We start from the raw sequence: 15,104 nt of genomic DNA, 5'->3' as shown, positions 1-15,104 counted from the left end.
AAGATTTGCCAAGAAAATGCAACATTTCTACCTTGAATCCTACAACCCCAAAGGAGCTCGAAACTGCAAAAATGACCAACTAACCACCATAATATCATTATAAGCACAAATATTAGAAAATTACCCACCCAACCTCACCAAAAATACAAGTGATCTGCTGCAGATTCTATTTTTCTGTTCTGCAGAATATACTTTTCCTCTGCAATAACCATATTGCAGCTTTCAGCAGTTCTCCAACCTTCCTCCACTTAAATACATCCAACCTCATCAAAAACATGAGCCATTTGCTGCAGACACCCTTTTTGCTGCAGAATGTACTTTTCCTCTGCAATAACCAGATTGCAGCTCCTGCACAGATTATGCAGCAAAAGCTTATCAGTTCTTTTGAAGGACAAAATTTTTCAAGTTAAGAATTACTTCCCCAACAGTTCACCAGCCTTTCTTCATTGAATTACATCTACAAGGGACAAGAGTTAACAATGTCAAAATTTTAATTTGGGGAGATTTGAGATAAAAACAAAATTAATGAAAATGAAAGTAAATCAACAAAAGCAAAATAAAAGGACTTGGGATGCCTCCCAAGAGGGCTAATTTATAGTCCTTAGCTGGACTCTTCATGAATTTTACTGAAAAGAGGTGAGGGATTGGAGAGCTTGTAACAGCTTGCTCCTAGTATTGGGTCTCCAGTTATGTAATGCTTCAATCTATGCCCATTGACCTTAAAATTCCCAGATTTTTCACTCCAAATTTCTATTGCTCCATAAGGGAAAACCTTAGAAACTCTATATGGACCAGTCCACCTTGACTTGAGTTTTCCAGGGAACAATTTCAATCTTGAGTTGAACAACAAAACTGAATCACCTTCTTTGAATTCCTTTTTCCTCAGATGCTTATCATGCCAAACTTTAGTTCTTTCTTTGTAAATACGGGCACTTTCATAAGCATCCATCCTCAATTCCTCAAGCTCATTAAGTTGTAACAACCTTTTCTCACCAGCTTGCTTAAGATCAAAATTCAAGGTCTGAATGGCCCAATATGCTCTATGTTCTAGCTCCACAGGTAAATGACAAGACTTACCATACACCAACCTAAAGGGAGTAGTTCCTATAGGGGTTTTGTAGGCAGTCCTATATGCCCATAAAGCATCATCTAGTTTGATAGACCAATCTTTCCTAGAATTGTTCACTGTTTTCTCCAAAATATGCTTGAGCTCTCTGTTAGAAATTTCAACTTGTCCTGAAGTTTGAGGATGGTATGGGGTAGCTATCTTGTGCACTACACCATACTTCCTCATTAAGCTCTCAAATTGCTTATTACAAAAATGGGAACCCCCATCACTAATTATAGCCCTAGGAGCTCCAAATCTGCTCAAGACAAATTTTTTCAAAAATTTTACTACCACTCTAGCATCATTAGTTGGAGTTGCAATAGCTTCCACCCACTTTGACACATAGTCAACCCCAACTAAGATGTATCTATTACCATATGAAGGAGGGAATGGCCCCATAAAATCTATTCCCCAAACATCAAATAATTCCACTTCAAGAATATTATTTAGGGGCATTTGATCTCATTTTGACAAATTTCCACTCCTTTGACATTTATCACAATCCAACACAAATTTCCTCACATCCTTAAAAAGATTTGGCCAAAAGAAACCAGCTTGCAAAATTTTACTAGCTGTCTTAGAGATGCCAAAATGTCCTCCATAATCAGAAGCATGGCAATGATGCAAAATACTCTGGATTTCCTCTTCAGGAATACATCTTCTAATTAGACCATCACAACATCTCCTAAAGAGTAAAGGGTCATCCCATCTATAAAACTTCACCTCATGCAAGAACTTTTTCTTTTGTTGCCATGTCATACCTAGAGGTAAAACTCCACAAGATAGATAATTCACAAAGTCTGCATACCAAGGTAGTTTAGCAACAAGAGAGAAAAGTTGGTCATCCAAGAAAAACTCATCAATAGGGATTTCATCCAATTCTTCACCATCCAATTTCAACCTACTAAGATTATCAGCAACTACATTTTCAGCTCCCTTCTTATCTCTAATCTCCAAATCAAACTCTTGTAGCATCAGAATCCACCTAATGAGCCTCGGTTTGGCCTCCTTTTTACGGAGCAAATACCTGATGGCTGCATGATCTGAAAATATAACCACCTTTGAGTCAATAATGTAAGGTCTGAACTTTTCCAATGCAAAGACAATTGCCAAAAATTCCTTTTCAGTTGTTGCATAATTTGTTTGAGCCTCATCCAGTGTTCTACTAGCATAATAAATAGCATAAGCCTTTTTGTTCTTTCTTTGACCAAGAACAGACCCCAATTGCATAGTTGCTAGCATCACACATAATTTCAAAAGGTAGGCTCAAATCATGTGGTTGCATGATTGGTTCAGTGATGAGAGCTTGCTTCAACCTGCAAAAGGCATCCAAACACTCTTGGTCAAATTCAAATGGTGTGTCATTACTTAACAAATTAGACAAAGGTTTAGCTATTTTAGAAAAATCCTTAATAAAGCGTCTGTAGAACCCGGCATGTCCTAGGAAACTTCGAATTCCCTTGACATTGGTAGGAGGAGCCATCTTCTCTATCACTTCAACTTTGGCTTTATCAACCTCTATTCCTCTGTTAGACACCAAATGTCCAAGCACTATCCCTTCTAGAACCATGAAATGTCACTTTTCGATTTAACACAAGGTCGATTCGCACATCGCTGCAAAATTTTAGAAAGGTTAGCCAAGCATATATCAAATGAAGATCCATAAACAGAAAAATCGTCCATAAAAACCTCCATTATGTCTTCAATGAAATCTGAGAAGATTGCCATCATGCACCTCTGAAAAGTGGCTGGTGCATTACACAACCCAAATGGCATCCTTCTATAAGCAAAGGTTCCATATGGACAAGTAAAAGTGGTTTTCTCTTGATCATTTGGATGGATAGGGATTTGAAAAAAACCTGAATATCCATCTAAATAGCAAAAGTAAGAATGCCTAGCTAGTCTTTCCAACATTTGATCAATGAAGGGAAGTGGAAAATGATCTTTTCTAGTGGCAACATTTAATTTTCTGTAATCTATGCACATTCGCCAACTAGTCACCGTTCTAGTGGGAATTAATTCATTATTTTCATTTTTGACCACTGTCATTCCACCCTTTTTTGGGACAACATGTACTGGGCTCACCCAAGTACTGTCTGAGATGGGATATATGATCCCTGCATCAAGCAACTTCAAAATTTCCTTTTTAACAACTTCTTTCATATTTGGGTTCAACCTCCTTTGATGTTCAATAGATGGTTTACAATTTTCTTCCAAACCGATTCTATGCATGCAAAAGTGTGGGCTTATTCCTTAATGTCATCTATGGTGTATCCCAAAACTTTCCTAAATTTTCTCAACACTCTTAACAACTTATCGCTTCTAAAGTACTCAAGTTTGCATTTACAATTCTTGGATAAGTGTTATTAGTGCCAAGAAATTCATACCTGAGCTGAGAAGGAAGTTGCTTAAGTTCTACCTTAGGTGCATCTTCTTCCTTGAATGATGGTTGCTTAAATTCTGCTTTTTCCTTTCGTGTGAGTTGAAAAACTGGAGCAGAAATGAATGGTGGACTTCCCTCTAAGTGTTGAGAATCTGCAGCTACATGAGGGTGGTCATTGTCTAGGCCGCCTCCATGAACCAAACAATTTTCAAGTGGATCTTACGGATATTTCTTTCAAGTGTTCTTCAACCACTTATCAATAATATCAACTCTCAAGCAAGTATCGCTTGAATGATGCTTCTTCATAGAGTTATTAATATTGAAAATTAATTGCTCTTCACCAACCCTAAGAGTAAGCTTTTCTCCTTTCACATCAATCAATGCTCTTGCTGTAGCTAGAAAGGGTCTCCCCAATATAATTGGAAGATTAGAATCTTCCTCCATGTCCAAGATGACAAAGTCAACAGGTATATAGAACTTTCCAACCTTGGGGCACATTCTCCAAAATCCTTCAGATACTTGATTGTTCGTACCTAATCAAGAGAAATGTGGGTTGGCTTTAGATCTCCCATGTTGAGCTTCTCATAGATAGAAAGGGGCATAAGGCTAACACTGCCCCTAAATCACATAGAGCTTTTGTAGAACAAGACTCTCCAATGTGGCATGGAATTGAAAAACTCCTGGATCCTTAAGCTTTGGAGGAAGTTTCCTTTGGAGGATAGCACTACATTCTTCTGTCACAAAGCTACAGGTTTCATCATCTTCAAGTTTTCTCTTGTTTGAGAGAATTTCTTTCAAGAATTTTGCATAAGAGGGCATTTGTGAAAGAGCATCAACAAAAGGCACATTTATGTAAAGTTTCTTCAAAACCTCTAAGAACTTTCCAAATTGCCTATCAAGCTTGGCTTTGTGAAATCTTTGTGGAAAGGGAAGTTGTGGCTTGTAGGGCTCGGAGGTATATACTTCTCTTCTTTTCTTCAAATTTCTCCTTACATTTTTCTGCACTCTCTTGTTTTTCACTCTCATCGGTTCCTTTTTCATTTTCTCTCTTTTCAACTTTTTCACTCTTCTCATCATTTATAACTTTACCACTTCTTAAAGTAATAGCTTGACAATGCTCTCTTGGATTTTCTGGTTGACTTGGAAGCTTTCCAAAAGATTTGGCACTTGAGGAAGATGCTTGTTGTGCAACTGGTTTTCCAAAGATTCTTGTGTGTTTGCATTTGTTCCAGCCTTGCTTTCACCTCTCTCATCTCCTCATCATGCTTATTTTGGTTGGCAAGAATCTGTTGCAATAAAGCTTGGTGGTGGAATTTCGTTCTTCTTTGTTTTGGTGGAGGTTCATATTTTTCTGCTGAAAATTGGGCAATGGTTGCCTATTTTGCGATATGGAACTTGACTCTCTTTGTTGTGGTTGAAAATTTTGATTTTGAACTTGATATTGCTGATTGCCTCATGAAAAGTTGGGATGAGTCCTCCAATTTGGATTGTAAGTTGGAGAATAAGGATTCCCCATTTGCTTGTTTCCATAATTACCAACATATCCGCTTGTTCTCCATAATCTACTCCACACCGGTGGTAGTTTCCTCTGCATAAGCCACTTGTTGTGAACTTCCGGTGATGATGTTGAACTAACCAACATACTCAAATCTTCCATCTTCTTAGCAAGGACATTTGTAAGTGCATCAAACTTTGCATTAATCATGTTGAATGGATCAAGATCATACATTCCAGCAGCTTGCCTTTTCTGAGTTGGAGCTGGTCCTCTTGGACTACTCCAAAGATGAGTATTCTTTGCAATTTTCTCTAAAAACTCATAAGATTCAGATTCATGATTTATAATAAATTCTCCTACTTTTTGAGCATCAATAATTCCTCTGATTGCAGGAGTGACATTTGTGTAGAAATTCTGATTTATCATCCATTTTGGAATGGCATGATGTGGGCATAATCTCTCTAATTCCTTCCATCTCATCCATGATTCATAGAGAGTTTCATCTTCTCTTGGTCTGAAAGCTGTCATTTGATTCCTCAGCTCTTGAGTTTTTCCAGGTGGAAAATATTGTGCAAGAAATGCATCAGTGAGTTGCTCCCAATTTGTAATGGAGTTGTGAGGTAAAGAATCAAGCCAATCCAATGCTCTATCTTTCAAAGAGAATGGGAATAGCTTCAATCTTGCTGCATCATCAGACACTCCAGGTTGTTTTTGCATGTCGCAAATCATAGCAAACTTCTTCAGGTGTGTGTGTGGATTTTCAGAAGGATGTCCTCCAAATTGAGAGTTTTGGATCATTTGAAGAACTCCAAAATCCATTTTGTAACTGTTCGCATCAATCCTTGGTCTTGCTATGCTCTCTCTCAAGTCATCAAAACGTGGAAAATCATGGTCCATCATACTTCCCCTAGGCACGTTTGCATTAACAACTTCTTCCCCTTGGGCTTCATTTTCATTGTTTTGACCATTTCCAGCATTACCAACACCAATTCTAATTCTTTCATCAGCCATATCTGCTTCTAATTCAGTTTCTCTCGAAGCTTCCTTCTTTCTTCTGGTTTCTTTCTTGTTGGCCTTACAAAATTTCTCAATTTCAGGATTGAACAGTAAGGTTGTGTCACTTGAGCTTCTAGCTCTTCTCATAAAAGATTAAAGTACCTGAAAAAGAACAAACAAACACAAAATGAAAAGATAACAAAGATAAAACTAAAAACAACTAAAATAATCAAGAATTCAATCTTAAACAAACAACTCCCTGGCAACGGCGCCAAAAACTTGATGCGTCCCAATCGCAAGTGCACGGGTCGTACAAGTAGTATAGAAAAATATCGATCCCACGAGGAGTTGTGTTAATGATTGAATTTTCGATATAAAAGTTGACTAAATTGAAGTATTTATAAGATTAAAATGATGAATTAATGGGTAATGGAGTGTGAAATCTAAATGTGCAAAATTAATATTCTATTCAACAATGTATTAATTAAACTAAAATCGCATCAAATAGAAATAAGCAAGTTCAAATATGGCAATATTTAAATTGGCAAATGATTAAATTCGATTAGAAATTAACAATGGTAAAAAGCTGATTCCGGAGTTCGGGATTTCATATTCGAGCTATTCTGGGATTTTAAATTGGTTGTCCAATCTTATGAAACTTATGAGTTTTAAGGAGATTAATTCTTAAATCCTTTGAATTCCCTTTCGAGTGAGACAAAGAGTGCCTTAATCAAACTAATCCTACTTTCGTAGAGTTAGAATTAATTAAGACCCATTAAGCTCCTTAATTAATCTGTAAATCCTCTTAATCCTTAGCCTATTTCTAGGTCTAAGTTAATTAAGTCCAATTTCCTGATTATCTATCACAAGGCCTTCTCCTTTCGGTGCTTCAACCATGGATTAAGAACATTACTCAATGGGATCCTACATTAAGCATGTCATTAAGCATACAAGAAATGAATAAAACTCATTAAGACCATAAAATATGGATTACCCAATCAAAATCCACAAAATATCTCAAATATTACAACCCTTACTCCAGAATCAAAAGTAAACTACTCACTATCCATAATGCTTACAAGATATGATGAGTTTAAATGGAAATAAAGCTTTAATCTAAGCTAAGAAGTAAGTAATTAAACACTAGAAATGTAGAAAAGTGTAAAGAAAGAAAGAAATCTGCAAATCTTAGTTGAAAATGGTGTGGAAGGTGAAAATGACTCCTCAAATTCTGCTTAGCCTCCTCCTTTCTTTCTTTGCTCCTTGCCCCCTTTTCTAAAATGAGAAAATGGGACTATATATAGCATTTTTCTGACATGGAGCCCTAAAATAGTATGTTCTAGGAGGAATACATTAAGGGAATCTTCACGACTCATTAATGAACTCTTTATGGATCATAAGTGGATCGCATAAGTTATGCAAATCCCTTATGCGATTCAACTGGTTCTGGGTCACTTATGCGTTTGCATGACTTGGTGCATAGGTTATGCACAATTTCGTGAATCTGCATAAGGGAGGTGAGAATGTGCATAAGCTATGCGATCTCCTTATGCACATTTGGTGGTTCTGGGAACAGTTGTTCTTCCTCCTTATGCAGAATCGCATAGCTTATGCGCAAGTTATGCACAGTTTGGTCTATGCATATTTTAGCTTGAAAACTTGCTTTTGGCATCTTTTTGCTGTAGAAGACACTCCTCAATGGCAAAATTCTCTTTAGTCCTTCAAAAACACCATTTTTCCTACAAAACAAAGCAAAAATTACAAATTAATCCAAAGTTGACAATTATGGAAAACTAACTAAATAACTAATGAAATTAGCTAAAAATGACTAATAACCAAATAAAATGATTGTGAAATTAGACCTAAATGACTATGCAAAATATGTGCATCAGTAAGTTCCTCTTCCTCTGTTATTTGTACTTGATCGACCTACAACATTCAGCACTTGATCCTCATCATTGTTGCTAGGACGTCGAAATTTCTGTTCATGCACCACTAACGAACTCTATAACTCATCAATGGACATAGTATCAGTATCCTTTGATTCTTCGATGGACACTACAACATATGTAAATTTGTCAGTTAGAGTGTGTAGGATTTTCTCTACAATTTTCTTGTCTGGCATTTCTTCTCCATTGCTCCTCATCTTATTGGAGACCATCATTACTCTTGCAAAGTAATCAGTGATGGTTTCATCCTTCTTCATCTCTAGAACCTCAAACTCTCTCCTTAGTGCATTAAGAAGAGATTTCTTCACCTTTAGATTCCCACCAAACTTCCGTTTCAGTGAGTCCCAAACACTCTTGGCTGTGCGACGGTCCAAGATTTGCTCAAAGACAGTTCGATCAATCGCTTGAAAGAGGTAATGCTTGACTTGGTGATCTTTGAGTCTAGCATCATCGAACTGCTCCCGTTGTGCCTCAGTTAGTATCGTTCCTTCTATTGGTTCTGTAAAACCAATTTCCACTAAACTCCACAGACCCTTTGCTCTAAGCAAATTTTCCATCAGTTCACTCCAATGATCATAGTGACCGTCGAAGTGAGGAATTTTTGTTAGAGTTTTATCTTCACTCATACTCTCTGTGTTTGATCACTCGAAGATTGCTACTTCCCTTTTTTTCAAAACCCAGTGGGGGCTCTGATACCAATTATAGAGTCTTACAGTAAAATAACTAAACCAGAAACATAAACAATTGGATTTCAAAGTGATAATCTTATTGAAATTAGACATGGCAATATATAGCCTTACAAAAGATAGATAAACACAAATAACGTAAAATTGTTGAAAAGAAAAATAACAGCAGATAAATCCTAACAGTCCCAAAAGAATAGGACTTCCTGAAGAATAGGACTTTATTTTAACAGAAATTGACTGGACCAAGAACTCCTAACATTGGATGGTTGTGTTCACCCCCGTAGACAATTTCTGCAATATACCCATCCAATGATCTTACAACCTTCTTTTTCACTAAACAATTTGGATGTGTGCACCTGTAGTAGCTAAGCGGATACACACTTCCTTTTACTTGCTTTTGCCCATGTTTTCTCCAATTATAAAAAGCTCGGTCACCATTAGAAGCAGCAGATAAGACTTTCAGATGCTCTTGAGTACTTGTCTGCTTCAGTTCTCCATCTTGAGTAGTTGTGTCTCTCAACAATAATAACAGTGGAACATATGACGATGAATTGTTATTCTGCAGCAAAATAACATCATTATATAATTCAGTCCTGACTATTTGATTAATCAAATAAAAATAACTCTTCACTGTAGAATCATTTGAAAGAATATAGTTTATGGCGTACCTGCAAGAAGCTGACGATATTGGGAGTTCCAAATATTCCATTAACGACGGTCAATTTGTGTGAATCAGTGGGTGGTATGTAGGAAGCTACATAACACTTGTCAGTGCATATCTGACCATGGACTATGCAGGCAGCGCATGGCCCAAGATTAGCAGCAGAAGGATGGAAAGAACTTGAAGAAGATTGGGTAGTATGTAGGGGAAGACTTGAGGAAGATTCAAAAGGTGAATCTGGACTTGGAGATAATGGAGGAGACGATGACAGTGAATAAGAAGGAGAGGACAATGGAGCATAAGGTGGAGAGGAAAATAAGAAAGGACTGCAGTCATGGTCGTTATTCCCCATTGAAGGGGAGAGAGATCATCTAATGAGAATTGATAAGGGAGAAGCAAAGTGAATAAATAATTTACATGCAAAGCATTTAATTAAATTTTTATATAATTAAATTTTTATTTTAAATATAAAAATTAATAAAAAAATTAATTGAATTAAACTTTTGTAAAATTCTATATAGGGATTGTAGTTTGCAAATTTGACTTTCTATAAAAGATTCCATATCTGCTTACTAACTTCTAACTTGTCTTTCTTTTGTGATGGGGCTTTATGCTTGGCTTGCATGTCTTAACAGATTCTTCCATAAGTGGTTTACAAGTGCTTCCTTTCTATTCCTTACTAGAATCACATTCCCAACAAATTGCTAAAGAATGGGAATCACATTCCTCTCTATCCTTTCTTTGTTTCTTGCTTTTAATGCAATATATTGCTGTTAAAATAAATAAATAAATAAATAAAAGCATGAGAGTTATGTGAGAATTCAACATTGGAATACCGATTTTTGAAAACCATAATTTCTAGCCTAATAAAACCCATTTCTTAGTTTCTGGGTTTTAATGGGTCCTCTTTATTCTTTAATTTGAGCACTGTTGGAGCTTCAATGGGCCTAGCAAAAATTTATATTGGTGGACACTAAATGGGAAAAAGGTGTGGGTATGTAGCCCAATATTTGCCGTCATATATGGTATTAATAATCGTTGCCTTTCAGAAACTTTTTCTTTTCTATTTGTCTATTTTTTTCTCATTGATTTCTTTTTTTAGTGGCCACCGATGAGTATTTTCACTTATGGTCATTTTTTCCCTTTCTCTTCTATTGATATTTTTTTTAATAACTTTCAGATCTATGTCCATTTGAAACAGATTTTTGGCATATTTCTTCTGATCTATTATTGTTGATAGATTTTGAGTAAATAAATCCTTATATCCATCCTTGTTGATAGATGTTAAGTTTTTGTGATGTTTTCTCTCCTTAGATAGAGTTATTTTTTATTTTTATTGTAAGATAATTATAATTAAATTATATATTTGAGATTTTATTTATTTATTTATTTATATGATAAAAGACATTCTAATTTGAAACTCTTAACTATAGTTAAAATATACCTACTTTTATTAAGAGAAATATCTCCATCAGGAAGTAGCCTCGACTAAGACTAATAAATAACATATAAGTCTTTGTTGGTATATGGCAATGGTATCCCAAATTCTTTAGCATTTATAAATTAAAGTTAAACACATTTTCTGACTTTCCTTTTCTTTAATTATTAGACATATCATTTAATTTCTAATTTGATTGATTATTTAATTCTATATTTCACCATCTTCTGTAACATTCTTTATGCATAACAAGTGGAAGTTAATTTCTGTGACACTTATTTCCATGAGCATTTAATTAGATAGATTCTCAAGTCATTACTTATATTTTTAATTGTAAATGTTGATATTATACTAACACAAATAAAAAAAAAAAGAAGAAAATTATGCTCCTCCAAATGGAAAGAGGCCAAGAACAATTCTATTGATGTATAATCCCAACTTTCAAGGTTCATTGCTAAATAGATTATTCAATCAACTATTTCTAATATTATCATACAAAATCACTCCAATTTTATACAAATTTTTAATAAAAATCTTTCAACTTTTTCTTTCATTGATCAAGTATCCTTGAACTTCTTAAAATACTTAAATTTGCAATTTCTTGCTTTAGTATTCTAATTAATTGTCAAAATGGATTGCAAATAAGCATAACATTTTTGTTTTGGTGAGATAATAAGCACAACATGTAGGTTTATATATCATTAATTTCGCCTTTTTGAAGACGTTAATTTTAAAATAATGAAAAATGAAAAACTTGATCAAGTAGATACTTTTGCTTTTATAAATTATGATATATATGCAAAATATCCCTTAGACAAATGGAAGTGAGTTCTTTACCAAGTAGCTGAAAGAGAAAATGTCCTCGCCATCCAACCACTCCATAAAATAAATCTTCCAATAAATAAAAATTATTATATATATTAATTATTTTTCTCTCTCACAAATTTCTCGTGCAATTCTCTCAAAGATAACTCACACGTAAGAATACAAATACATAGTAATAGTTGACTGCTTCTGTCAAGACATAGATGGCCGTGAATAATAAGGCAAAGATTTTAATGGCTTCAACACTTTATTTTCCTTCGTCCATCTTGTAGAGATAAAAAGCCAATGACTTGACTTGTCCTTTTCAATCAATTCGTCTCCCTCTTTAATCCATTAAACACTTCGTATATATTCCACAGAAATTTTTCCAAATGGTCCCTAAGCATTCAAGAACTGGATTGAGTAGAAATTAGGTGACGACTTTTCTAAATGATCCCTAAACATCCAAAAGCTTGATTGAGTAAACAAGTCATTCAAATTGGAAATCACTGATAAGAAAGAAATTAGGGAAATATCTCAAATGGGATTGTATTTGAGACCTTCAAAGGTAAAACAAAATTAAATTTGAATTTCAAACCAATTTAAAGGTTTTTTTTTTGACATAAATTAATTTTATATATTAATTAATTTATGCAATTGTTTATTACGATTTCGAGTTAATTTACAGATAGCACAAATCATTTTAGGTCAAAATATTTTTTGAAAATGCTATAATCTCTCAACCATCTCTAAATTTTAATTCTATAATTTTTTTCTTAATCTCACACTATACTAAAATGGAAAAAAGTTACAATATTTAAATTAAATCCTTCCATTACCACCAGAGATCTAAATAAATATGCAATTTAAATTGTGAATTAATTTTTAGTATTTTTAAATGTGAATTAATTTAAATTACTTTTATTAAATTTTGAATTAAATTGAGTAAGTTTGTGAGTTATAAATTATATCAAATTAAAAAAAAATAATTTTAATAAATTATATTTGAAGTTAAAATTTAAATTGAATGAATCAACCAAACATGTCAAATTTGAATCAGTCATTCGGGGTTATTGATTTGATCAGCAATTTGTACCCTCAATTTTTGCAGGTCATTCAAATTCACTTCATTTCAAATTTTTTTACGAATCAAAATAGACTATGAATCATTTTAAATTGATGAATTTGAATTTAATTAATGGATGGAATTAAAATTTGCCAAATCTAGGAATATCATCACTGGGATCGATAGTAATTTTTAGCACCTGAAAAATATTTAAGGCTATGAAAAATCCATAAAAATGTTATGTTCTCACTATCTCAATTTTAATCTTTTCTAATCACATCATTTTTTTAAACCTAGCATATCATTTATCCCTCATTGCACTGTAACCCATCTTAAAATCTCGTTCTTCTCTGCTCTGTACCTACACAAATTGGAGTCTTGCGTTTCTGGTTTATTGACTATGGCTTGTACCAAACGTAAAACTCCAGCCACAGCCTCGTCGTCCTCTTCTTCATCTGAAGGAGATCCTGTTGCCGTTTCAAAGAAAAAATTAAAGGAAAAGAAAAAATTACCAGATGTTGATTCTGAAGATATATCCTCTGTTCCGTCTGAAGAAGATGAACCGTGATCATTGTAAAAGAAAAACGAAGGGGACGGAAAGTGTGTGGAATTAACATTCAAAATGAACAAGCTGCTTCAAAATCCATTGCTCCTCTTATTGAAAAACTGCTTCAGGATAGTAAGTTTATAAAGTGGACTAATTTTGACCAGGTTGATTTTCAATTTAAGGAGCTCTTTGAATTTCAAGAATGGTTGACTGTGTGTGAATGTACTGATGTTTACTATCCTAGACTGGTCTAAGATTTTTATAGAACTCTAAGAATGGCAAAATATATGTGGTATTTGTTGATTTAATTGCTAAAGTCTATAAATTGCCTAATAATGGTAATAGGATTTTGGCTCATAGAGATGTTGCTAGAGTTCCAGGCTTTAATTTGGTTGAATTTGAGAATAAAATCTTTCCTGCCAACACTCCTACTAGTGAAAAATCCACTAGCACTCAAGCCTTTCAGCACATTAAGATTATTCATAGTATGGTGAATTATGTATTCTGTCCTAAGTTTGGCAGCTATGGATATTTGAGCTACTTGGACATGTGTATCATGTGGCATATTATTAATAAAGTGAGAATGAATTTGGCTTATTTGATTTTCAAGAACGTGTGTAAGGCTTATGGAATTGGAAAATTACCTTATGCCCACCTTTTAACTACTTTGTTTAATGAGCTTGATATAGAGGTTTCTAAGGAAAGCTCTAGGGCAAGTTTAATTATGCTTAGAGAAATCCATTCTGATAATGATGGTACGAAGAAGCGATTTGAAAAAGGTGGCTCCTCTAAAGCAAAAGTTTATTCTAATTTTAAAAATGAGATTATGAGTGAGCTTCATGGCTTGAAAGAATGTATTAATGTGAAATTTCGTGCATATGATCAGTCTTTTGAGCTTTTGAAGAGATTAATTGATGGTTTTAATTGCAAAGTGGATTACTTAATTGTTCAAAATGAGGATTTAAAAAAAGAAAATTGTAAAACTTAAGCTGGCATAGGGACATGATTCTGGCACTGGAATTGTGACTGATCCACATGCTGATGATCATTCCAATCATGATGGAATTGCTTCTGATCATGGTAATGTTGAGTTTGGAGGTACTGGGATTGGTGAACCTACTACTGATGTTGAGCATGAAAGTGAAAAGGTTATAGAACCTGAAGTTGAGCCTATGCAAAAGGATGGTTATCCTATAGAGGTTCAGCAGGAGGGTGCTCTACCTATTTCTTCACCGCCTACAATTCCTGTAGTTGAAGTCTCTCAAGCTAAGAGCAATAAGAAGAGAGTTAAATCTACAGTGAAAAACCCATATCAGTGCATGTTTGTTGCTCTCCAAAGCCATTCTGATGAGGATGAATCATAGGAGGATGATTCCCGTGATGCTTTGGCTATTCAAGTTTATCAACCACCTGCAGCTAAACCTTCCAAGAAGAAGAAAGTACCTTCCAAACCTATTCGAAGGAGCAAAAGACTTAATGTTTATATCATGACCTGCCTTTTTAGTTTACTAATATGTTTACTACTGTTGTTGGATTTTTTTTTGTTTTGTTTGCTACTGTTCATCTATTTTGTGCTTACTTGGTTCTTTATGGATTGATATCTCCTCTTTTCTTTTTGACTTATGACAAAAAGGTGGAGAATTGATGTGCTTATGTTTCAGATATGTGTGTGCAAACTATTTTGAGATATTGTTAATAGGTCTTGCAATGGATGCGCTTATGTTTTAGATGCAAGTGTGCAAACTATTGTGGCTTATGTGTGCAAATAATTTTGTATGTGACTATTGTTACAGGTTAAGCTTAACATTTTGCCTATTGAAATTGTGGATATCTTGTGAATATTTTTTGTTGCATAAATTCAGAGGGAGCTTTGTATAGCTATCAATACTTTTAATTTTTTTTAACATTTGTGCATACATTTAGGGGGAGTAATTCCCACATACTTACATGCACGGTTATACATACACCTAC

At 34.4% G+C, this 15,104-nt stretch overlaps 1 protein-coding gene and 1 non-coding gene across 2 annotated transcripts; one reads left to right on the top strand and one right to left on the bottom strand.

Moving 5' to 3' along the window:
- The first annotated feature begins 5,422 nt into the window (after positions 1 to 5,422).
- LOC131173551 (small nucleolar RNA R71) lies at positions 5,423 to 5,529 on the top strand. The gene has a single exon (XR_009143867.1). It is a non-coding gene; the product is annotated as a small nucleolar RNA R71 (small nucleolar RNA).
- A 3,146-nt stretch (positions 5,530 to 8,675) lies between these two features.
- LOC110654594 (probable WRKY transcription factor 20) lies at positions 8,676 to 9,673 on the bottom strand. Its single transcript, XM_021810625.2, has 2 exons — positions 9,286 to 9,673; positions 8,676 to 9,176 (listed from the first exon to the last, which is right to left on the bottom strand). The coding sequence occupies exons 1-2, from the start codon at positions 9,628 to 9,630 to the stop codon at positions 8,841 to 8,843; spliced, it is 681 nt and encodes a 226-aa protein (XP_021666317.2). The 5' UTR covers positions 9,631 to 9,673; the 3' UTR covers positions 8,676 to 8,840.
- Between the last annotated feature and the right edge of the window lie 5,431 nt (positions 9,674 to 15,104).

The sequence above is a fragment of the Hevea brasiliensis genome, chromosome 14 (genome assembly GCF_030052815.1).
Source record: "Hevea brasiliensis isolate MT/VB/25A 57/8 chromosome 14, ASM3005281v1, whole genome shotgun sequence".
Lineage (NCBI taxonomy): Eukaryota > Viridiplantae > Streptophyta > Magnoliopsida > Malpighiales > Euphorbiaceae > Hevea > Hevea brasiliensis.
This window is presented reverse-complemented; position numbering and strand designations above follow the sequence as displayed.

Coding starts and splice junctions, on each gene's coding strand:
- LOC110654594 (XM_021810625.2), bottom strand. CDS start 9,630: ATGGGGAATAACGACCATGACTGCAGTCCTTTCTTATTTTCCTCTCCA. Junction 9,177..9,285: donor ATATCGTCAGCTTCTTGCAG/GTACGCCATAAA, acceptor ATTTTGCTGCAG/AATAACAATTCATCGTCATA.